Raw genomic sequence first — 26,683 nt, 5'->3', positions numbered from 1 at the left:
AGCCCCCAGCGTTCCTTCTCAAGGAATCAGAGGGGGCAAAAGAAGCTGTGGTTCCGCAAGTCTCAGCAATCCTATCCAGCTTCGGACTCCGCGCCCTCCAGAGGCAGAGGAAGGCAGGGTGGACGCCGGCCCAGAGGCAGAGGGGGACCGTGTAACTTCAGGTCTAGGGAGCCTTTCTCCGAGAGACCCGCGCAGCAGCCCTGAGGGCTTACCCGACTGTCCAGCTCTGGAGGCAGTCGGGGGGGGGCGTTTAACGAAGCACCTGTCAATGTGGGAGTCCATCACGAACGATCGATGGGTGCTCCGAATTATATCCAGAGGCTACAAAATTCCCTTCCTATTTTGTCCTCCCTCAGGTGGTCGCCTCCCCGATGTCCCACCCAATCAAAGAGAGGCGGTGACCGTAGAGATTTCAAATTTGTTAGAAAAAAGAGCCATCCAGCGGGTCCCCCCAGACCAATCCGGATTGGGCTACTACTCAAGGTTCTTTTTAGTGCCAAAAAAGACGGGGGACCTCAGGCCCATTCTAGACTTGTACGCCCTGAACATGTTTGTCCCCAAAGAAAAATTCCGGATGGTCACTCTACAATCTATTCTCCCTTTAATGCAGGAGAATGACTGGATGTGCTCTATAGACCTCAAGGATGCGTACTACCACATCCTAATGGACAGACGGTCCAGGAGGTTCCTCCGCTTCCGGCTAGGGGCCAGTCATTACCAGTTCAGGGTCCTTCCATTCGGACTCACCTCAGCCCCCAGGGTGTTCACCAAAGTCATGGCAGTGGTTGCGGCCCACCTAACGCTTCAGGGCATAAGGGTCTTTCCGTACCTAGACGACTGGCTCCTCACAGCAACCAACAGGCATCAACTTTGTACCACGAGAGACTATGTGCTGTCTCTTGCTGACAGCTTTGGCATCTCAGTCAACACACCGAAATCCTTTCTTCATCCTGTGCAAGCATTAGATTTCATAGGAGCTAGGCTAGATTACCGATCTTCTCGGGCCTTCTTGACCTCGGACAGGCTGTCCAGCCTCTCACTCCAGGTTTTGGCTCTTCTTCGCACCAAAGCTCCGCCGGCAGAGTTAGTCCTGAGAGCACTAGGCTCGATGGCAGCGGCTATCAGCCTGTCTCTCCATGCTCGCCTAAGGATGCGTATATTACAGTGGACACTCCAAATTCAATGGTCACTGTTACTCCACCCATTGAACACTCCTATCCCCCTGAGCAGAGTTTGCAGGGAATCCCTCCTTTGGTGGCTTCACTCCCCAGAACTCAGGCAAGGGAGACCCTTTGTGATCCCCCCCCCCCAGGTCACGTTAACCACGGATGCTTCTCGCCTAGGGTGGGGGGGGCATTGTTTGGGCAGAAACGTCCAAGGTACGTGGACCTTGCCGGAGACCGCCTTGCACATAAATGTTCTGGAGATGAGGGCGGTGCTTCTAGCGTTGCAGGCTCTCCAAGACCTTCTACCTCTAGGAACGATTGCAATACAGATGGACAATATGCCAGTGGTCTGGCAAATAAACAAACAAGGGGGAACCAGATCCTACCCTCTTTGTCGAGAAGCCATGAGAGTTTGGGAATGGGCGATATCCACCAACTGCTTTCTGATACATTCCGGGACAATCCAACATTCTGGCGGACAAATTGAGTCGAGTAATTCTCAGTCCTTACGAGTGGTCTCTCGATCCAAAAGTTGCGAAGGAAATTTTCCACAAGTGGGGTTGGCCTCGCTGCAATCTTTTTGCTACCCCCAAAACACAAAATGCAGCGAGTTCTTCGCAATTCTTCCCCCAGAAGGGGAGAGCCCCAGAGACGCTCTGATTCATGCTTGGCCTCCCGGTCTACTCTGTTTACCCCCCGCTTCCGCTCATGGTGAAGTTCATTCAGAAAGCCGCACGGTTGGGGAGCAAAATTATCCTCATAGCCCCATTCTGGCCTCGTCAAATCTGGTTTCCATACTCTCCTCCCCTTTAATCCTGGATCCCATTCCAGATCTGATATCGCACCCAACGGGGTGCCCAACACCGAACCTGGTAAACCTCAAGCTCGCAGCTTGGTTGATCCAGTTCCACTAATGGCAAGGACTCCCGGTATCTCATCACCAGTGAAAACTATTCTGGTAGCGGCTCATAAACCGTCCACCAGGAAAATCTATAATAGCAAGTGGAAACGATTTTCTATCTGGGCTAACAGCCAAGGTCTCAACCCCTTTACTGTTCCGATTCCTACAGTCTTGGATTTTTTGTCCATGATTTTTGAGCAAGGGGCCAGTGCATCAACGGTAAAAGTACAGTTGGCAGCAATATCCCATTTTCATGTAGGAGACTGATTAGGATCTCTAGCATCTACAAAATTGTGTAAGACATTCTTGCGTGGCGTTTTCCTTCTCAAGCCACCAGTGAAATCCGTGACTCCCCCCTTGGGACTTAACCTTTGTTCTGCAAGCCTTAACAAAACCTCCTTTTGAACCTGCAGCTTCTGTACCCCTTAATTTTCTGTCCTGGAAAACAGCATTCTAGGTGACCATAACTTCTGCTAAAAGGGTTTCAGAGCTCCAAGCTTTGTGCATGAAACCTCATCATTTTATTTTCCATAACGACAGAGTGTCTCTCAGGACTTACCCGTCTTTCTTACCAAAAGTGGCATCTGTGGCAAATATCAGTCAGACTATCAATCTGCCAGTGTTTTTCAAAAATTTTCAAAATAAGGGAGAATACATGTTGCATACACTAGACGTACATAGACAGTTACGTTTTTACCTGCACAGGACCAAAGATGTTCGTAAGGCTGATCACCTCTTTGTGTCATTTGCTCCTTCATCCATGGGAAAACCTATATCCAAAGTGACACTGGCTAATTGGATTTGTCAATGTATTTCTCAGGTTTATAAGGCATCAGGCAAAACAACCCCATTCAAAATCCGTGCACATTCCACAAGGTCCATCGCAACTTCTGCAGCCTTCTGGTCCAGGATGCCGTTTGACGACATATGTTCAGCAGCAACTTGGTCTTCTGCTCATACGTTTATTTCTCATTATAAGCTGCACATGATATCTAGAAGCAGGGCGTCCTTTGGCTCCGCAGTGCTTTGGAATATCCTCCCATAGACCACCCAGGTTTCTTTGTTTAGGTAGCTGGGGACTCTGTCCCACAGGTTGCAGAACAAATGAAGTAACTACTTCAGATTTAGAAGTTATGTACCCACCATAATGTTCCATCTGAGTAGGTACTTCATTTGTCTGCAACCATCCCCCCCCTGCCATCGGGTTTCTAGGATCTTTATGATTCTTGAGAATATCTGAACCTGTTTATTACAGGTTTTTTCAGGTGATACAGCAAAACCGATCTGAGGTGGTGTGGTGGTGACAGGGGATTGTGGGTAGAGGGGAGGAGCTAGGAGCTCGGATCTTGAAGCTTGGAAAGCTGCCGGTCGGATCCGAGATCGTATCCGAGACCCACAGGTTGCAGACAAAGGAAGTACCTACTCAGATGGAACGTTATGGTGAGTACATAACTTCTAATTTTATACAACTAACCAATGTCCTTCTTTTGATATATTCTGTTTGTTATAGATGTTAATCATTTTTTTCGCCTTAGTTATTGTAAACTTCAATTTCTTTCTTCATTTTCTTCTACATGCTTTGAATTCTCAGATTGCTGAATATTTGCATCCTGAATTTCAGAGTTGTCATGAATAGTTTCATGGTTAATAGCGAATATGTTCTATTTGCAGTTGGCCAAATATTATTTATTTCATTAATGGCATGTGCATTTAAGGAATCCATTTATTGTTTGAACACTCTGTCCCCTCAGACTGTTTAATGGTTAATGTTAAAGGATAACCTTTCCTTGAAGTTACAGTACCACTTTCTCAAGTTGCACCAATTTCTGTATTGCTATAACTAGGTTGAGGTTTGAGGAGCCTTTTTCCTTACAAGAAGAAAAAAAAAACAGAATTCTGCAGAGTACTGTTTCTGGTGTATGAGGAAAGATCTTTGTGAGACTAACCATTGACCAATACTTTCTGCTTTATACAGCAGTAAGTTGGCAGTGTATAGGTTGCAGGATTAACCTTTGTTACACTCTTTCTCTTTTAAAATGTAGATGACCTTCTTTACTTTACTGTGTTGTGTATGATTACCCAAAAACATTTTGAAAGAGTTAGCCCATATATTTAAGGGTCTATATTAGAACACCGAGCATTCAAAACGTTGAGTGTTCTAATATCGAACCCTACCAATCGAAAATACTAAACATTGAATGTTCAGAACAGCATATTTTTTCCTAGGGAAAAAATTTGCTGTTTCAAAACACATACACACAACACAAGCACACCAAACAAACGGCAATCCACACACACACACACACACACACACACACACACACACACACACACACACACACACACACCTAAAATCTTACACCTAACTCTACACTAAACTATACACACACCACTAACTATCCACTTACCGTAACCCTAACCCTAAGGTCCGTCACTATCGCACACTCACCTCACCTGCGCCCTAACCCTAACTCACCTAACCCTCATGTCCACACAATCGCACACATACCTAACCTGCACCCAGTCACACACTTACCTGAACCCGACCTGTAACTTTCCAACAGAGCGCTGAAAATACCGAAGCAACAGAAATGGACAACCAAATTCTTTCCCTAGGAAATAATTCAGTTTTCTGCTTCTTCGATATTTTCAGCTGAAAATGGGTCGATATTAGAACACTCGACATTTTAAATGTTCGGTGTTCTAATATAGACCCTATATTTAAAGCTGCCCATCTTTGTGTATTCCACCACATTGTATATTCTAGTGTGTTTTAGTATTCAAATTGTACAACATTTTATTAAATTACAGGTTCATTGTAACAACTAAACAGTGGAACACAGTGACTAAAGGCCTATCGCATAGTCTGTCCCAGACAGGAAAACTTAATTCTATCTTCGTTAACCGTTACTTCTTAGGGCCAATATTGAATTGTATTTACTTGGAAGTTTTTACACAGAACATTTTTAACTTCTGACAAAATTGCTAAATTCAAAAAATTGAATAACATTTGCTCGAGATGTCTAATATGTAATACAGACTGGTTCCATATTTTCTATGATTGCTCTAAACTAAGGAATTTTTGGAGAGATATTGATGATTTTCTTTCAGCTTTATATTCAGATAACTTCACATTAACTAAAACTTTAATTTTTCTTAACGTTGATGAAACTTTTTCTTTGAATAAATCAAAGTCATATTTATTATGGACACATTTATCACAAAGAAATGGACCTCTACCACCTCTCCGAGTTTTGGTGAATTTCTCTCCTTACTAGAAGAAACCATAGACAAGGAAGTCAGAACTAAAGAACTTAGAATATGTCCGAGGAGTTTTACTAACAATCCATGGGCAAAGGTTTCAAACCTAATTGAGACTTTCTGAACTGATTTTAACCCTTTTGAATCATTGTTTGGTTGATTCACTGAAAGTTTTTTCTTAAAATATTTGTAATATTCAAACATTTTCAGGCCTCTGTACATAATGTAAATAGTTGATTTAGTCTCGTTATTAAGTTGTCTGTTCGGTATGATCAATTTATTAGTATTTATTCTCTTATTTTATCTTTTTGATAACAAAAAAAAAACAAGAAAATGAATTTGATGTAGAAATAAAAAAAATATAATAGATGAGTGCCCACTGATGGCAATGTTGAAATGATGTTTAGGTGCTGGGACTAAAATCATTGCTTGACATGCAGTTATTGATTTCTAATATTCCATAATACAGCAGTATATTGAATGACTTTTGACATAGTGATAACTTACAAATAAATTTACCATATTTTCTTTGAAGTTGTAGTGTGGATTTTCATTGTTATGCAGCCATTATAGGTTTGAATCTAGGTTGTATGTAAAAATGGGAAAGTGAAGCCCACCTTCTCCATTGAGTTGACACTCTAGCATTAATGTTCTCGCCGAGTTCATCATTCTGGAAAAATAATTTTTAACATTCTTATTTTGCTGTGTTAGAAGGTGATGTGTTAATATATGAAGTCTGTGTGATAAATCTCTGACTGTAGTGGGAATATAGCTTTTCAGCAGAACTATTGTATGTATTGTTACTACTCAGTAGCATTTAATTATTTAGTTTATATTTTACAAATTTGATAACAGAGTTTCACTTCTTACCCAGATACAATAGTAACGCAGTGAAGAATTGACATAGGATGGTTTGACTAAGTACAATAATAATATCTTGGTATAAAGAATTTAGAAATGTTGACAGTGCATACATATTTAAAGTAGAAGTAATAACTCAGACCTAGTAGTGGTGTCAGTAATGCAGCAAAGTACACAAACATTTTACATTAGTAAAATAAGTTCCTTTGTTTACATTATATCCTTATTGGAGGAATGTTCATTCAGTTGAGATAGATAATATAGTACTAGTAATACAGATAGAAAATGCTAGAGTAGTATTTAGCCAGTACCATCAAAGCAGGCACAGTTGGGTTCCTTACTTAGAAATTCACTAAGAATGTTCCTAATGTATTATTGTTTTTTTATTGCTTTAGGCAATTTCTTCCAAATGGCAAGGCCAATTGTTGAGAAGACTTTTTCCAGTGACAGATTTATCTTGGTATGACAAGTGTGAATGTGTCATCTTGGCCATTTCTGAGAGTAGTTTTATTCTCTAATTTGTACTTTTCTTTTAAGGAGAGGACACTAACCTTGTTTAAGAATTTAAAAAAAATACGTTTACTAGCAGAGCTACTATCCTACTTGGTAATCTTAAGTACATGTTCTCTTCTATTGTTTGTCATGTAGGAGAGCTAATCTGAATATTTTTTTCAGCTACTTGAATTTTGTGAATGTCATGTAAAGACTGCAGGGTAGCTAGTGGTGGGAGGGCATATTAAATTTTGGGAATTGGCTCATTTTGGCAACGACCATACTCATAGCTGGGTTGAGGTGGAGTGAGATATAGTAGCATAGTATCTGAATTAATACTTTGTTGGTGAAATTGTGTGTGTGAATATTGACGTTTAAAGATGGGTCCAGATTTGCACCATGCATTTTTGTTGAATTACTTTAGGAATAATGTCTTAAGTGTCTTTTAAGGTTAATAAAACACGTATGATAAAGATAATCACTTGTAGTAAAGTAATGAAGGATAACCTCTCTCCACTTTTCACAGGCAACCATTGGAATAGATTTTCTGTCAAAAACCATGTATCTTGAGGATCGTACGGTGAGTACAAAAGGCTATTATTTAATAGGATAATTGCTTGGCATTACTTCTGGGGGGATAAGAAGGACTTCTAGCAGCCATACATCATTTTTGCAACCGTTACTTTTCAGTAATAAGATTGAATTTTTTTATCTTTAATGTGTTTCTTTATCTTCATCTTAGTACCATGTTTGGTGGGCTCTGATTTGAACTGCTGCTTTTTACCCTTTGTTAACTGCAGATAATAGTATTGTTTGAAAAATCAGTGTTTTATTTGGGGTTATGTGAAGCCTTTTTTATAATGAGTTGGGCTTTCCTGCACTGCTGAATAGGTGCAGATAAGGTCCGGTACCACTTTATTTCTTAATGCATTAGGAGCTGGGAAAAGGGGCTAAGCATTTGGAGCTGGGAAAAGGGGCTAACCTAGACACAAGTTTACTGCAAGTTTTCTCCTTATCCTGCTTAGACATTGAGTTTAGTGTTTACTCATTTGAGTATCACACTCACACTTTTGTATTTACATTTTTTCTGTGGTAGGATTTACAAATTTCTTAGCAGATTGAGATGGTGCCTTTTGTCTCTTTTAAAAAGGTGTATATCTCAGTAACTTAATCTGAGTTTAGGGGAATTTTTTGTTAAATGATTTTTTTTTATTTTGTTTTTGTTACAGTTGTTACTTTAAGTTTTGTGTTTTTTCCAAGTTATGTTTTGTTTTATGTTGCATATTTTTTATTTCTTTTCCCTTCCTTTCATTTCTGCTTTTTTATGTTCTGCTTGATTTCTTAGATCAGGCTACAGCTGTGGGATACCGCTGGTCAGGAACGTTTCCGCAGCCTCATTCCCAGTTACATCCGCGACTCTGCTGCAGCTGTCGTGGTGTTTGATATCACAAGTAGGTACTGTTGGGGTGGTGTTACAGGGTGTATGTATCGGAGCAAACTCCTGTATTTAAGTGTGTACTATATGACAGCCATTTTTAAGGAAGTTCATTTTTTTTTTTGACAAAAAAGACCATGACTGTCGAAGCCGACCAAATAATAAAAAATTAGTTTATTGCAACAAAGTAAGCGCTTTCGCGTTTCTAAGAACGCTTCATCAGACTTATCAAACGCAATATGAAAATGTGTGTCTTTTGGCTTTTCCTGGTTAGGGGCTGCCACAGCAGAACTCCGGTCCACTAATGATTGGCAGTAGAGTTTTATGTGCTGGCTTGCCGGGCCTAACGCACAACCTACAACGAAGGAACGCCCATTCATGCATGTCGTCACACAGAAGACGCTCTAACTGAGAATCAAATGGGCAACATCTAACTGTGAGGCGACAACGCTACCGCAGCACCACCACCGCAGTAAACGTCATATGAAAATAAACAACTTAAATACTCATCCAGTTAAAGAACAGCCAATAAAATCAAAACAGATTTAAAGTTACAGTACATATATGTATGTATTCTATATAAAAACACTGTTAAAACCTTAAAGAAATATATATATGTGTGTGTGTGTGTGTGTGTGTGTGTGTGTGTATGTATGTATATATATATATATATATATATATATATATATATATATATATATATATATATATATGTATATCTAAAACTAATCAAATATATAAGTAATAAATAAAATTTCTTAAAACAATGTAAAATCAATGTTTAAACACACAATCTTTAAGGAATAATCCATTTCCCTTCTTCCTTCTCTGTATAATTTTTAATATCCCTTAACCTCACTGTGGAATGTATTGACTCAAGAACTAAAAAATTAAAACCATGTGTGGTGTCATTGTGGACTATTTGTCTCTATAGTATTCCCTTCATTTTCCCTATTAATAGCATAGACATGTTCCCTAATTCTCTCTCTCAAAGTCCTGTTTGTCTTACCTACATAGAAGCAGTTGCATTTTTGACAAGTAGCTAAATAAACTAAGTTCCTTGACTTACAGTCAGTATAATGACTAAACTCGTATACCACATGTGTGTCAGGATGTGTAACACTATTTGTATTCATTATAAAAAAGCATTGATTACAAATGCGACAAGCAAAAGTACCTTTCTTTAGTAGAACTAATTTCTCTATTTTTATTTTGCTTCTCATAGCAAAGTAACCTCTTCAATGATTTGGTATTCTTATAACTTGATGTAGGACAATTACCCACTACATCTCTTATTTGATCATCCAGTAATAGTATATTCCAATTCTTTTTAATAATTTCTGTCACTTTTTTTATTATTATTAGTATAAGGAATAACTATCCTATTGGTCGATAGAGATGTACTATTATGCTGTCTCACTGGTGTTGCAGCATCTCTTTTGATATAAGGTTTCCCAATATTATTACGCATTGCTTCATGTGTCACTTCAAAATCAGAGGGATGATACCCTCTTTCTACAAAATCCTTTTTCACCTCACAAATAGCTTTATCAAAAACTTGATCTTCACTTGTTAGACGAGATGTCCTTAGCTTGGCTCTCAACTATATTTCTGTATATATGTGGCAGATGTAGGCTATCACGATGTAGAAGGGCATTCCTCCTACAAGGTTTCCTATGTACCCCTGTGCTTATACAATCATCAGATTTTCTTAGCATAGCATCCAAAAATTCAATTTCATCCTGAGAAAACTTCTCAACAAAAGTGAAGAAAGTTGTTGTCCCAGTAATATAAGTGATGAATTCATTAAGGGTATCCAAGCTCCCTCTCCATATGAGAAAAACATCATCCACAAAACGTCTGTAGTAAGTTATATGTTCAGAAAAAAGCATATGCTCTAAAACATAGGTATACTCCCAATATGCTGAAACAAGATTCGCATAGGAATTAGCGCATGGGGTACCCATCACTACGCTTGTGGTTTGTAAAAAGTATTTATCATCATATGTGAAAACATTATTAGTAAGAACCAAATCCATTAACATAGTACATCTAGTAACTAAGTCCCTATTCATTCCTTTTTTAATCGAAAACGATCTCAAATATGCTATACAAATATAATTTGGTATATTAGTAAAAAGAGACATGACGTCTAACGTGACCATAATAATCAGTGTCCTTCGTGTGACCAGGTCCATGATAAAATGCAAGTGTTTCAAGAAACTGCTGTGTGTCCCTTAGAATTGAGCTAGTCGAATCATCAAACGGTCTTAGCTGTTTTTCAAGATAAATAGACATAGACTCAGTTAACCAACCCCTGCTATATACAGTAGGTCTAAGAGGGGGATTCTGTAGTGTTTTGTGTATCTTTGGAAGACCTCTAAAAGTAGGTTCTAAAGGTTTCTTTATGATAAAATAATTATATAGATCAACATCCATGATACCACACATTAACATAGCATATAGATTTTCATGGACATCTTTGATTATCTTGCCAAGTTGAAACGTAGACAAACTCCTATATGTATCAGGCTCTAATAACATACTATTTATTGTAAAATGATAGTATTCATAATCTAACACAAATACTGCCCCATCTTTATCAGCAGGTCTAATCACAATATTTTCATTTTGTAAAGCCTACAAAGCTTGTCTTTCTTCTACATTTAAATTGTAAAACTCTGGTCTTAAATTATGCCACTCTAGTTCAAATATAGCTAGTAGGTCTTTCTCACAGGCTTTCTCAAAACTTTCAAGTAATGGATGTAAGATGGGGGTGTATGTTGATGGTTTCCTAAACATTCTATGTTGTGTTATTCCATCAGTTACATTGTTAGTATATTGTATGGATAATGCTACTTTCCTAGAAAAACGTTTAACATCAATAATTAAATCAGTCACCTCTACACTTTGAGAAGGTATAAAAGACAGCCCTTTGTTTAAAACTACTTGTTCAAAAAGGAGATAATATATACTTAGATAAGTTCACTGCGAGTTCCTGTTCACGGGTTTCAGAGACTTCTGAAACTCGTTTTGCTGTTCGGATATTTTCCGTTTCTTCCCAACATAATGTGGGCTCCACGGTTGTCGACTCACCATTTTGAAGGGTAGCAGAAAATGGAATGCCGATAAGTCAGTGGTAGAAGTTGTTGCTACTTGTTCTTTATTTTTTTTCTTTCCTCCTGACATCTGGTTCTTTCAAAAGAACTCGCGTATCCACAGATACATTAGCAGAAGCTAATTTGCCTGCATTGACAGTGATGTTCTCTCCCTCTACTGCATGCGTGGAATCTGACATCTCTAGAGAGGGGGGCGGTGGTGTTGAGGATACAGCTGATAAAGGATGAAGGGGGCGTGGCCGAATGGCATTTCTAGTACGAGAAGATTCCCTCGGCCAAGAGACGACATTCCCTTGGCTAAAGTCCAAGCAGTCTCTCTCTAATTTTTTTCTTTTTCGCCAATAACAGTCTGTTATCTAAAGCCCCCAATGAAGTACAGAGCTCACAAATGCATTCATCCATTTGAGTGCATGATGTAAGAAGGCTTAACTCATGCTCGATCCTGCTAGCTTCATTATTAAGATCATTCTCTATTAACGTATACTGTTCAATTAACAGCTTCATGTATCCGAAGCTAGTCTCTAAATTAAGTTTCTGCCAATTTGTGAGTAATTGACGATAAGTGGAGCCAAAGGTTGGCATTTTAAGCACGCTTAAACCTCTAGGTATAACTTTGAAGCTTACACAGAGAAGGAAGAAGGGAAATGGATTATTAAATTGCAAGCTGATAAAGGGCATGGCTTGGATGAGAGGGTTTCTCTAAAGCCATTCCTTAAAGACTGTGCGTTTAAATGTTGATTTTACATTGTTTTAGAAATGTTATTTATTACTTATATATTTGATTATGAATATAATTGGTTTTGGATATACACACACATATATATATATATATATATATATATATATATATATATATATATATATATATATATGTATATATATATATATATATATATATATATATATATATATATGTTAAGGTTTTAAAAGTGTTTTTATATAGAATACATACATATATGTACTGTAACTTTAAATCTGTTTTGATTTTATTGGGTGTTCTTTAATTGGAAGAGTATTTAAGTTGTTTCTTTTCATATTGCGTTTGATAAGTCTGATGAAGCATTCTTAGAAATGCAAAAGCGCTTACTTTGTTTCAATAAACTGATTTTTTTATTAATTGGTCGGCTTCGATAGTCATGGTATACCTCTGTTTCTTTTTTCTGGATTTGTGTTTTTGTGCTCAGATGTATTTTACCCCTTTGGTAATCATTTTTTCATATTTATTCTAGACTGTATTTGGACTTTGATAGTTTTTGTATCCTGTCCCCTAGTGCTGTACAGTAGTCCCCGGGTTACAGACATCCAACATGTAGGAAACCCATAGATACGAACAGACTGCCACAGTGTAGGAAGGAAAGTAAAAAAATTGTCAAAGCTGCACAAATGTGTGTATGTGAGAGAGAAATCTGAAGAGTGAGAGCGATGTATGAGTGAATGCAGGTATGAATGAGGAAGTGACTGTGTGTGAGATCCAGAGAGATGAATGAAGAAGTGTGTGTGTGTGAGTGAGATCTGGACAGAGCGATGTGTGAGTGAATGCAGGTATGAATGAGGAAGTGACTGTGTGTGTGAGATTGGGAGAGTGAGAGCGATGTGTGAGTGAATGCAGATATGAATGAGGAAGTGACTGTGTGAGTGAGATCCAGAGAGAGCGATTTGTGAGTGAATGCAGGTATGAATGTATAAGTGACTGTGTGAAGCTTTTGGAGCAAGACATCTGGACAAAGCCATAAATAAAAGTGAGACAATGCCCAAAAATAGGGACAATTTTAATAAATATTGCTTTGCAAACTTAGAAAGTTGATAGAATAACAGGTTTTGCATTAGCATGAATTTTCTGAAGGGTATGAATTCTGAAACTGAAATGTCTGTCATTATTTTCTAACTTCAGTCTTTAATATATCTATCAGCCTGGCAGTGCAAAAAGTCTGGAGAAATACTGACAAAATGGGGATGGGGCAAAGGCTCAGAAATAGGGGCATATTTTAAATATTACTCTAGCAATTTTCTAAGCTTATAAAAAAAAAAAAAGAGTAACAGGATTTGTTTTAACATACATTTTCTGTAGGATTTGAAGGCTGAAACTCAAATGTATGTCCTTATTTAGTGACTTCATTTCTCAGATCATCCCAGTAATTTGTCAGAAAAACACTGATTTTTATGAGGAACAGACCAAAAATAAGAGTCAAAAATCTGGGTATTCTGTGAAAATCTGTACAGTTGATGTGTGTGTGTGTGTGTGTGTGTGTGTGTGTGTGTGTGTGTGTGTGTGTGTGTGTGTGTGTATAGAAGTCTTCATAAACACTGCATTTAATAACATGTCTTAAACCAGCTTTGTTGATGGGAAGTAAGGAAGCATAGCTCATGGGAAGTAAAGAAGCTACAGTATACAGTATTTAAGATTTTTTTGGTTTGGAAGTGTTTTATATGCAAAGAAAAGTAAAAGAAAAAAATAAAACCACTAGGCTGAGGCAAACATTTGACTAAGTGACATTTAAGTGATCAAAGAGTAACAGAGATGAGTAGGTGGTGTTTATTTCTACTGATGTCCTCTCCTCAAAGATTTGCTGTCATTATTAAGAACATTATACAGCTGTACTGTGCAAGTCATAAAATATCATTGCCATAGGGTTTCCATAGCCAGTCAAAATCAAAACTATGCAAAGGTAGCTCTGTTCAGTGTTAGAAGGCTAAACAAGCAGTTGCACTCCTCACAGGCATTCTTAACTCTTGAAAATGGATATCTGTGTAGTTACTAAAACATGGTTTCAGGAAAGTGATAGCCCCACCACAATGCAAGTTTTTAGTGCCTACTACTCTTTCAGGAAGGGAAGCAAAAAATAGGGAAAACGGGGTTGTGGATGAATTGGCAGGGAGCTCTCTTGAACTTCTGCATATCCTTTTCACATTGATTATTATTCTGTACCATATCATAGCCAAACGCCATACTCCCCTGCATGTCATTGGCTACAGTAAGGCAAATCTAACCAAACTGACATCCCTCCCTGTCAGGCATAACACTGTTTCTTTTGGAGACTTCATATATTCCTCCATTAACTGGGAAATCTGCACAACCTCAAATATTCAGAAAGACTGCTGGACTTCATTAATGTTAACTTTCTAGACCAACTGATTCATGTGTTGGCTAGGGGTTCAGAAGTATTAGCCATTGTTCTCACCATCATTTGCCATCTTTTGCCCAGCACCTACACTTACCACATCATGTCAGATCTGGCCACAGTTCGGTAATACTATGTTAACACGTGACTTGCTGCAAAACCCTTCTGTCTTTAGAGACTCCTTTAAGGCTGACGTAATCCAGCTAACTCTTGGTCTGATGAATTGTAAGCACCTTCCTCAACTTGATGACCTCATCTCACATTTTGCCACATTGTGGATAAGTTCTCTGCCCACCGCAAAGTATGCACTGAGGCATCCGTCCTCATAATATATAACTGCAATGCCAAAATCAGGATTAAACTCCTATGGTGGAATCCTATTATAAACAAACTGTGCAGTAATAGGTTCATAGATGTTTAGTAGGCTAATGACCACAAGGGCCTTTTTAAGCCTAGCCATGCATCCCAAATCTCTGACAAGTTCTGATACCCTTGATAAGTGTAAGTATGGGCCTGGGAGATGAACCATTTACAGGTTACCTGGGTCCATTAAAGACATAGGTGCCAAACCAGGGATGAATTTGCGGTCTCCTATCCAGTTGTCCAAGTTGCGCTTGAATTGGGCTAGGGAGGAACTCTGCTTCACATAGATGGGGAGCCTGTTCCATACACGGGTAGTCTCTGGGATACATACCTATCTCTCCTGTATATCTTTATATATCACAGACCAGGTTTAAGTCTTTAGAACGGGTAAGTCTGTTGCTGTTTATTTTGTGGATATGCAGGAGTTCCATCAGAGTGGGGTCTGACAATGCCCTGTATCCCAGGTATAGATCTTCCCTCCAAAGCCTATAGGAGACAGACTATAGGGATAAGGCCTTGAGGTGGTCTGCATAGGACATATTACTTACACCCTGTATTCTTTTAGTAAAGAACCTCTGTGGACTATCCAGTTGTTGGATATGCCTGGTTAGGTACATGCCAAAGGGGGCATTGTACTCCATGATAGGTCTGATGAATGCTGAATACAATGTAACAATGACTTCCTTGGACTTAGGTGCCATATCTTTGTTTAGAAGTTGCGCATCATAGAATGATTTCCTCACCACTGTAGACACGTGATGATCAAACGCTAGATTACTGTCTACATGTGTCCCCAAGTCCCTGACTACTGGGTCAGCTCTAAGGGGTGTGTTGTCAATATGAAAGTTACCAGGGAGGGATGACTTCTCAAAGGATACTGTTACGCATTTCTTGGCATTTAGTTCTAGTCCATGGCTCTAACACCAGTTGTTTGTCAGTGCCAGCCCCTCCAGGAGAGCATTTGTGTCCGTGTGAGATTCAATGCCAGCTGCTAATTTGCAGTCATCTGCAGATTTAGTCATCTAGAAACCACTGACATTTGCATGACTTCTGAGAAGTAAATGCCAAAATGGAGCAGTCCAAAGACTGATTCCTGAGGGACTCCACTTGTGACTGGGCTATTTGTAGAGGTGGACTCCCCAATTCTAACTTCTTGGGTCTTGTCTGTGAGCCAGTTGGCTATCCACTGTGTGACATACGGGTGTGTACCTAACCTCTTGAGTCCATCAACAGTACCCGAGTGGGTTATTGTGGCAAATGCCTTGGCCAGGTCAAGGTAGGCAGTGTGAATGATTTTGCCCTCATCCATTGCGTTGGTGACCTTTTCAAAGAAGTCCACCAGGTTGAGTAGGCATGATTTACCCTTGACAAAACCAAACTGGGTTGAGTCCAGTATCTGGAGGTTTACTATATCTCTATTGATCATCTCCATGATAATTCTTTCCATGGCTTTACTTAGTGGGTCTGTAGTTTCCAGGGTCGGTAGATGGCCCACCTTTGTGCAGAGGGATGACACTTGCCTTTCTCCACTCATGAGGCACGAAGCCTGATCAGAGGCTACAGTTAAACAGTAATTCCAGAGGCCCTGATAGGTCATGTTTCATAGCTATTTAGAAGGCATCCTGGGATATTGTCTGGTCCCATTGATGCAGTGTTCTTGGTCTTAAAGGGAGCATTAAGGACCTGTTCTGTAGTTATAGGAGGGGGAGTTATATTTGATGATATTTCCTGAGGGAAGGTTGAGGGGGATAGAGGAGTAAAGTTGGAGCTGAATTTATCCGTCGGGAGGTTTGCTATATCTTCTGGCTCAATATAGGTGGATCCATTTACAATGAGCTCTGCACACAGTTGTATATTGCCTTTGAGGTTGTGGACATAGCTAAAGAATGCTTTGTGGTTGTCCTTGGCCTGAGAGGCAAAACATACCTCAAATTTGGCTTTGGTAGACTTTATGTATTCCGAGTTTTGTTTAGTTTGATGAGTGCTTTTACTTTTATCCTGCTGGATGCTGCACCTCCTAATTCTTGCCATGGTATTCTCCCTCCTGTTAAACAGTCGATTGATTTTGTGACTCCACCATGGTGGCTTGTTTTTTTGAGTTAGTTCTGTACTTCTTCCTGGTGGTTTATGGAGGCTTGCAATTTTGCCAGGTTCTCACTTAATAGCAGGAGGTTACCCTTAGAATAGTTCCTGAATATTCCATGTTTAGCTAGGGGTCCAGGTTTTATTTTTACTTTAAAGGAGACCATTTTGTGGTCTGACCTTACCAGGTAAGGCATTACACTAGGGGGTGTACAACAGTCTCCCATATTGGGGAGGACCAGATCCAGTATGGTTGCACCCCTGGTTAGTGTATTGACTATCTGGTCCAGGGAGTTTGTGTTTACAAAATCCGGGAATCTCTGTGCATGTACATTTGGTATCGTATAGGATTCCCAGTTAATAGTGAGGTGATTAAAGTCAGCTGTGAATATGGTATTTGGTTGGATGGTTAGTATTTCTTGTTGTGTCTTTCGGCTTTTCCTGGGTAGGGGTCGCCACAGCGGAACTCCGGTCTGCTAATGATTGTCAGAAAGATTTTTACATGCTGAGTTGCCAGCCCTGACACACAACCTTCAATGAAGGAACGCCCATTCACGCATGTCGCCATGCAGAAGATGCTCTAGCTGAGAACCGGACAGCATCTTACTGTGAGGCGACAACGCTACCGCAGCACCACCACCGCAAGTTTAATTACATGGTATGGATTTCCTGGGTCATAGAGGGGGACCTATAGCTAGCAAGGAAGTAGTATTGAATTTTACCTGTGGTGATTTGAACATGGAGCAGCTCAAGTGCATTGTCCTATATGACCAGCCTTGAAGTATATTTATTGTTGCTGTAAATAGAGACACCACCTTTACTCCCTGCCTGTGAAGTAGCTGGCCTAAATGTGTGGAAGGCATTTTAACCTTGCACTGTTGGTGTGCTCTCCACAGCTTTAAACCATGTCTCAGTGACCACACAGACATCAGCATTCTGTTGGGTAAAGAGAGCTTCTAGGGAGTGGAGTTTTTTGTGTAGACTCCTAGCATTGAGCAGTAATACCTTTAGAGTTTCTTGGTTTTGATTTGCTGTGTCGAAAGTACTTTCAGTTTGGCATTGCCTAAAAAAGCCACTATGGTGGAAGATAATGTAGAGGGGAGAGGTGCAGACCATCCCTGGCAAAGCAGTGTGGTCTATTGACCATTTCCTTCCATGATGACAAATATTGCAGCCCCTTGGAATGACACCAGAAACTAAGCCAATTATTAAAGTCAGTCATCTTTTGTTCAGAATGTGGCATCATCCTTGGAGAAGGTAAAATGCTGCTCAATGCTAGGCTCATACCAGCCTGAGACGCACATTCCAAAAGCTCCATGATATCTCTCTTCATATAGTCTAGGGAGGTATGTCTCAGGTCATTTACTCCCACATGGACTATGACTGAGTCATATTGGTTCAGTGACCTGAATGCATGTGTAATGTGGCGGATCCTAGGCCCTGATAAGCAACTGACCGTAATTTTCTCCTTACTCAGCCTGGTGAAAGGGACATCAGTATGTGCTACAATGGAGTCTCCATTGACTAGTATGTTGGATTGTGTAAAGACTTGCCTTATGGGCTTAGAGGTAGAGGCTCCATGAGATGTAGCTCTATGTGTTGATGTGGGTGTTGTTTTGAAAGAGCGCATTTGGGGCTGCTGAGGGTATTTGTTATGTGTACTTCATCTAGGAGGTCTTTGTGGTTTAGGAAGGTTAGATGCAAGTGTCTCAGCAAATGTGGGTCTATTTCTGCTTTGAATCGTGTGGGATGAGTGCAGCTTGTGTGCTACTGGAACCCTTATTGACATTAGGAGTACTTTTATGTGAAAGCTTTGCCTTCAGTGACATTGTGTAAATACATCTCTCACATACCATATCAGTTTGTTTGAGAATTAACTGGTTGTCAGTAAACAGGCAATTTGTACATTGCCTCTGGATGCCCATATCCACCAAGCCAGTAACGGAGATAGTAGGAAAGTTCATATCTATGGCAACAGACCCTTTTTTATTGATGAGACTGTTGGAGTGAGAATATAAGTCACTGTCAGTAGTATCCTGTTTGAAACTATGTGGACAATGCTTGTCACAGCAAACTAGTTGCCCTGTGTATAACTAGGTATTGGAGAAATTTCATTTATGCTTTTACAGGAAAATGGCACTCAAGGTGTCTGAGTCTGTACAGAGCACTGCCAAACACTTGAGGGAAAACTAATACGTAGACACTGAAAATTTAAGGATGAAGTATTTAGACAGATATTCTGAAGTTGGAAACAAATCAAGCAGTACTTACTGAAAACAAAGAATTAGCTTGTCAAGAATGATGAAAAGAGGGGAGTCGCTACTGCTTGGCTACTATTAATACTGGTCTCATCACAGCTTCACTGTGTTGGGATACAGTGCTCCTTTGGTTATTCTCTCACCAGAAGCAAGATGTTAGCACCAATCCCAAGAAGAGAAGCCGGCCACAGCCTGTTTGGTGATCCACAGCCTTGTCCCAGATGATGCAATGGTCTGTAGGCTTGTATCCTTTTTCTGGTAGATGCCTCGAACAGCAACTAGACCAGTCAGTTACAGTAAGCACAGACGCTCACTCTCCAACCAGAAGCAGTCAGGAATCGATGCATTCTACTACTCCTGTCACCAGCATCAGAATATAAGCACAGATTCCAAGCTGTTGCCTATAAAGCAGTTATTAAGCTTTCTGGTGACCAGCCGTCTCCAGGAAATAATGTGGCTGTACTCTCCCTCTCACCAGGAGAAAACAGAAGTACTAATCCTAAGATGACTACTGAGAGGCAGAATGTGGGCTCTCCAATAACTGGTGGTCTTGCAATAGATGCTTAAGGGTAAGACGAAAAATATGGTTTATCCTAAACACTGCAGTGTGCACTAAGCAGTTAGATTTGAAAGTGGTTAACTTAAGTTTTAGCTGTGTAAAACTTTAAATTTTAGTGGAGAGCCAGTATTTTTAACAGAGCAAGATGGATTGAAAGGCATGGGCACTTCTGTATTTTGGTACTATGGAATACAGTAGGATGACCAATAAATTTAAATAGTTGAGGGGAAGAGATTTCATAAAATGATAATCTTGTGTTTACTCACACCAGCCAGTGAAAGGAGGGTGGGAACGAGATATATGGTCAAATTAACATAAGGGGTAGGCATTTAGAAAGACAGTGATGTTTAAGAACACAACAGTAACAGGGTGGCAAGGTGGGGAAACATCCTGTCTGACTCAATAGTTAGAGCTGTGGTCAAATTTTAATATGCAGTTAAAAGCAGAATATAAGTAAAACACAGTGTAAAGAAAACAAATCACAGTATACAAAATAGAAAAAGACAGTAAAGTAATACAAAATACTAGAAATAAAAATCAAACTAACCTTTCCAATAAAAGCAAATTAAAGAAACTCGTAGCTTATAAAAACAAATTTAATACACAGTCGTCTAGAACTGAATGCAAAAAGATTAACAAATAGCTCTGAAACCAAATCAAAATCTCCTAAAGTAAAAATTGCTACCTCTACTAAGGACAACAACAAAGCATTTTTTAGCTGTGTCAGAAACTGTAGAAGTAATCCCAATACTCGGGGCAAGTACACAACAGCTCATCCTTTGTGGACATAGTCAACATATTAGCAAACAAATAATGCTTTATCTTCCTCTGATGTTTCCCAGCTGACTAGCACCCCACACCACTCCATTTCTTGACCTCCATGCAAGCCCTGGATGCTGTCTCCAGTGCCAAAAAAAACTGCTCCATGGGTTCTGAAAAGGTGTCTTGCTTTCTTGTCCACACCAGGCACTGTCTGGTAGACTCGCTACTAGTTTTATTCATTTTAAGCATCTCCACTGGATTTATGCCACAGGAATGGAGAACTGTGGTGGTCATCCTGCTCCACAAAAGGGGGATCCACTGCTGATCCAGGAAACTATAGATGTTAAGCCTCACTAACCTTAACTGCAAAGCAGTAGTGCACATCATTGTGGCATTTATTAAGGTCCTAGAGAGTCTACAAGCTCTGGAATCAAGCCAGTTTGGGCTCCTTAAAGTCTTATTCTGTCTTCTGAACCTGGTGGACTTGTTTGAACATGTCACTGATGTATTGGACTTGGGTACATCAGTTCACACAGCCTACCTGGACATGACCAAGGCCTTTGATACCATTCCACATTCTGGCATTATCCATAAGCTAATCAAACTAAATGTTAACTGCTTAGTAGCAAACTGGTCAGTTAAAGTGGTAAGCATGCGCTGTCCGAAAAGCATAGGCACTAACTTCTTAGATGCTAAAGCTGCCATCAAGGACCTGTGGCTGAGCTGTTGTAACTCCCCATTTAACTTCCAAATTTTTCAGGCGGGACTAACACGCACACCAGTAAGTGGTGTCTGAACCATGGCTTAAAACTTAATGTCAAGAAATGCAGCATTATGTCCTTTGGCAAAAGTGGGCACCTATGCATGATCCACATAGGTGACACCCCTTTCAAAGCTGATTTAGCCATTAGGGACATGGGCACTTTCACTGATGATGCACTATCCTTTGATTGTCTAACAACGCTGGATATGTGGTAATCCTCCTTACCAAGCCAGAATAATCACCAGGGGTATTTCTTCCGCATCTAATGAACTTATCATTCACTACTCTTCTCCTTTTCAGGCTTATGACAAGAGTATAATGGCTCCCTTAGTATGTACCTGTCTAGGCATATTCCTCAGCTTGAGAGACCACTGAATTTTCCTCACAAAGGTTATCTAGGCCATGTCTTCCTTGAGATACCCAAATCATTATAAAGTGCTCTCTTTTCTGTTTCCTATAGTCTCTTGAGAGTTGACTTCTGTCCAGCCTTCAGGGCCTCGAAGATTATGGTCCTGTGTAATCTCCTGCACATCTGCAAAACCAGTTACATCCTAAATGCCTGATCAAGCAATCTTAACTTCCTGTGAAAAAACATTCATACCTGCTAGTGTGATAGATACATATCCCAGAGAATTTCTCTTATTGGAACAGATTATTTTTTATTTAAAGAAAAGTAGCCTCCTGACCTTTTTATTCAAAGGTGTTTAAACTAGGTATACGTTAGTCATGTGAATGGATACCTAACATTTGAGTTGTTGTGGCTAGGCTACTAATGGCCCTCTGGATCAACAACCTAGAACCTGTAAAATCAATAGGAAGGTAGCCATAGGCAGATGTCAGTGTTGCTCAATAATTAGACATCTCAAGCAGCATGCAGTTGGAGTCTCACACTTTGGCCCATAGAGCAAGTCATGTTTTAAGACTGCATCATCTATCCTGCTGAGTTCTTTTTGTCCCCTGGCATAAGTGGTGTATTTAAAATATTGGTATTCATTTATGAGCTTTATAATTCAGTGTTGCTACTGCATTCCCACACCATTTCCACCTGCTGATGGTGCCCCAGTGCAGCTTACATGTGGGGAAAGCGCTTCTTTGCGTCGCCCTAGTTAAGGCTCTACCACTTCATTCGGTGAATATTTTAGCAAGATACTACAAGCTAGATGTAATGTGCAGATTTTGGACTTTACTTGAAGGCACATTAATCAGAGACCTGTTTCCAGGTGGCTGAGGAGAATAAGCTGTGAGATTCTTAACATGTTGGTTGATGAGGATAGATAACTCCTACCCAATACAAAAGTTATGGACTTGCCATAACAGTGGATTAGGATAAGCAGATCTATCATTGTCGCTTTACCCACCCTTTTACCCCCTGGCTTGCGGTAGATGTGGCTGTTATGGATTTCTTTTATATCTGGTTGTTCTACTTAGCTTTGGAATAGCACATGTGAGACATAGAAGGAAGACAAACTGGCAGAGCATTATAGGTGAATGGGGAGGTACTGGTAACCTGCGCAGATTTGTTATAGGTGCTGATCTGACTGTGGTTTTAGTTGTCCTGATTGACTGGGATAGATTGGTCATTTAGAGCAGTTACCAGGGTGAGTATATTACCTTTGTTTATGCACTGCTGCATTTGCCGTATGGCAGTGGTACTCTATAATTTTTATAATGAGCTGTGTGTGCCTTTGTATTTAATCTGTCTGGTCAAAAGCTTTTTGTTGCCTATCACTGCTCCAAACCTATTCTGGAGTGCCATTTACTGATAATTACTGCTGATGTCAAATAAGTCCTGAAGTATGCTTGTAGTGGTATTCACCTTCCCAGAGTACTTATCTTAGTTGCTGTAGCTGTCCACTGTCTGTCCTTCATTTATTGTTGTTTGAAGTCATTGTAGTAGTCTAAGAATTGTATGTAGTGATGATCCTTCCAGTTATTAAAAATGCCACTCTTATGAGTGGGAACTGCAGCATTCTAATTTGGGACAGTGAATTTATAGCTGTTAGTAAAGGATGTCTAAAAAATTTAACAATCATTAAATATAAATTGATTTCTCAAAAATGATGCTGAATGAGATAGATTGCTATTCTGGTTCTGATACACTGAAGCTTCTAAAAACAAAGGCTTTCCCATCTGTGTTAATAGTAAGGAATAAGCTTTTTTGGCAAATTATGCAGTACATGGCATTCTGTTCTGCAGAGGGTATGATGACTGCTTTACCTACTTCCTGTTGAATATCTCTGTCTCTCTCACTCTGTTCTTCTTTCTCTCTCCTCATTTTCTTTTTGTTCCATGTAATAACCTTCATTATGACAGGTTCGGCTGCAGCTGTGGGATACAGCAGGGCAGGAGCGGTTCCGTAGCCTCATTCCTAGTTATATCAGAGACTCCACCATTGCCGTGGTAGTATATGACATTACAAGTGAGTGGCAATTCTCATTTCTGTGATTATTAAATAAAACGCAGACTTCTTAGTACAGGCAAGTATGCTGAATATTTGAAGCATTTTTCTGAAAATGCATTGTTCTTAAAATTATTAATAAATGTAGTTATGCAATTTTGATGTGCTTTACTGCAATAGAACAGAACATAGATTTGTAGGATGTGACTTGGAGTAAATGTTACCATTTTGGATATAGTACCTTTCTGATGCCCAAAAGTTGGAATCCCAAAAGTTTTAAAAACAAATATCTGAACCATATGTGTTCAACAAACAGGGCAATAGAGAAAACAGTAAATATCAAACTGTGCAAATTATACCATTAACTCATTAAAAATATTCTAAAATGGATAAGAAAAGAGAAGATCTTCAAGAAGGTTTGTTATAACAGCAAATTGCAATGTTTGGGTATGTCCCACATACTTGTGTTCTCATCCTGGTCCGTTTCCATCAGTGGGGACAGTATTACTATGAAAGCCTGAGCTGGTCCTGTTCACAGAACCTTTGTTAGGAGCAAGTGGCACTTGTATTTATCCAACATTGCAAGGAGCATATTTCAGTTCTTTTTGTTACCATAGGTACATTAGATCCCATGTCTCTGTCTTAGTAATTTCAGCTGCATGGCATAACTGTACTTGCTTATAGAATGTTAACTGTTTTTCTTAAAAAAAAAAAAAAATTCTTCAGCCAGGCTTTAAGAATGAATTTGTGTAGACTGTTGCCAGTTTTGAAGTCACAGGCAAGTATTAAGAGATTAAGCAGAATAAAAAGGATAAAGTCTTTAAGGTTAGGAGACATAAATTATCAGTTGTTGCTGTCAGGCAGCTGAGGAATCGGAAATCTTCAAATATTTCTGAAAAGGGTACTGCTTTCTTTACAGGAAATAGCTGATGGGCTTAATCCTAGTCAGTTGTTTGATTCCCTGAGCCTTCTTTTGCCTGCTGTGCGGCTATGAGCAAGTCACTTAACCAGGCAGTGCTCTGTGACAATAGAGAAATTGGACTGGGCTCTTCACTGTCCTCCTGGACCATGTGGCTACCTGCGAAGCATGTTCTCTGAGGAAACTATCATTTAAAGGTACCAGGGTTGTCCTTGTTCATCTAGGTGTTGCCAAAAGATAATTTAACAGTACCTTCACCAGTTGTGTACCTGTATTGATGTCTTCTGAAAACCACTCTGGATGTAGATGTTTCAGCGCTGGACTTGGGACCCCTCCATTCCTTCATGCAGTTTGGCCTCTGAATTTGATGCATCCCTCATTTGACTATTTATCCTTTTTCAGTGCATATTTTGCTATTGTACAAGAAACAACAGTAAAATGGTATGAGACTAAGTAATTATTTTGATTAAATGTCAGTCAGTGTTTGAACACAGATGAGAATCTAAACACCTGTCAGGGTTCAGGGTGAAAAGGCAAAGGAAAGATTAAATCTTCCCCAGCATGGGTCTATATTAGATCCACGAACGCTTAAATGTTCAAATCTCTAAAGGTCGACCTTTAGAGATCGAACAGTTAAGCGTTCGAATTTCTTTAAAAATTAAAAAAAAAAAAAAAAAAAAAAAACTAAAGGGTTTAAGCAGGGGGACAAACCCCCCACACCCCCACTACTTAAATATACCAACTCCAATATCTCGTTATAGTGTAGGGAATGGGAAATTTCCCATTTCTGCCCTTTAGTTCACTGAAGTGCGATCTCAGTGTTGGTATATTTAAGTAGTGGGGGGTGTGGGGGTGCAGGGAGGCTTGCCTCTCTGCTATAACCCTTTCCGTGTATTTTTTTTTTTTTAATTAATTATTTTTTTACAACTTCGAACGTTTAACTGTTTGATCTGTAATGGTCGACCTTTACAGATTCGAACATTTAAGCATTCGTCGTAGTAATATAGACCCCCCAGCACATATAGTGATGAAGAAGATTTTTAGGAGGCAGATTCATTCTCTTTCCTGTTAGATTTCTGTTTGCCTAGATTCCCTTCAGTCTTCAGAATCTCCATCAGAAGACGCATGTTTTACGGATGTTTTATAGTTGCCTTTGAACTGGAGTAGAATTGAATTCTGTTTAAGCAAGTACTGAGTGTTGAAAACAAGTTCATTGACTGCCATTTTCAGTGGCAGTAGAGTTTCCTGTTTATCCCATTAGTCTGATGTCTCTTCCGTCCGTCCATCCTCAACTGATGGGTTATTTGATCTGAACAGATCGATGTCAGCAGATTCAAGGCTTAAGTACATGATGTGTGTACCCATGATACCTTTAGCTATGGGTATTTTATGGTAGCCTTTTTAAACAGATGATTGTAATCTTACCATAGATTAAATACTGGATAAAAGAACTCCAAAATCTAATCCAAAATCTAATTTTAAAAAGTATTCTTTCCAAATGATGGCAACTTTTTTAATGTACAAAACAGGTAGATCACTTGTAGGAAACAACTCTTTTTTTATAAAATAAGGTGCCAGTGCAGTTTTTATACATCAGCAGAAACCATCCATTTGTCTTGGTTTTTCAATGATTGGGGGGAAGCTAGCTTAGTTTCAGTGGTAAGGAAGTTTTGTTGCTATAAATCTAAAGTGGCATCTTCAGAGTTGACAGACTTTTTGCATGAGGTGCGCAGGTAGACTTTTTTTTCAGGACTTCTCCACTTACTCATAATATCACTCCACCAATGTAAGATCTCATTTGCCACGTGAACACTTCAGATGTGGTCCCTGACTCAGTGATATTTTTTTTCTTTGCAGATAAGTGAATCATTATTTGTTGATCATCTTAGAGTAAAAGCAATGTATTTTGGCTTTTCCTGTTTAGGTGTCACCACAATAGATCACTGGTCGGCAAATTGATTGGCAGTGGTGTTTTTAGGGTGTTGAGTTGCCAGCCCAGCTACCAACCTTCACAAAGTAATCTTATATCATCTAGCTTCATCCTACATCAGTAAATTGCTGTATTTTCAGTTTTGGAGTACTTTTACAGTTTTACTGCTTCAAAAAAAAAAAAAAAAACACTTTACTGATTTCCTTTTTACATTTGATAGTTTTGTACTAGTTGCTATTTAGGGTTAGTTGTTGTGCTTTGGATTGTTATACATTTTTATCCTGTGTGGTGGGTT

The 26,683-nt window shown here is 39.4% G+C and overlaps 1 protein-coding gene across 5 annotated transcripts in view; it reads left to right on the top strand.

The window, feature by feature from the left end:
* Nucleotides 1-26,683, top strand: part of LOC122789947 (ras-related protein Rab-6A-like) — a 423,726-nt gene that overhangs the window by 31,559 nt on the left and 365,484 nt on the right. For 3 of the 5 annotated variants that reach the window (XM_044057437.1, XM_044057435.1, XR_006362892.1), the window contains exons 3-4: nt 7,208-7,261; nt 23,455-23,560. In XM_044057437.1, the coding sequence (XP_043913372.1) occupies nt 7,208-7,261; nt 23,455-23,560 (160 nt within the window). Of the gene's footprint in view, nt 1-7,207; nt 7,262-8,026; nt 8,133-23,454; nt 23,561-26,683 lie in introns of all 5 variants that reach the window. The other 2 variants (XM_044057438.1, XM_044057436.1) reach the window with 1 other exon arrangement.

Source organism: Protopterus annectens, chromosome 15.part0, assembly GCF_019279795.1.
Source record: "Protopterus annectens isolate FY-2018-M chromosome 15.part0, PAN1.0, whole genome shotgun sequence".
Lineage (NCBI taxonomy): Eukaryota > Metazoa > Chordata > Ceratodontiformes > Protopteridae > Protopterus > Protopterus annectens.
The sequence above is the reverse complement of the archived record's forward strand: the minus strand, read 5'-3'. Positions and strand labels throughout refer to the sequence as shown.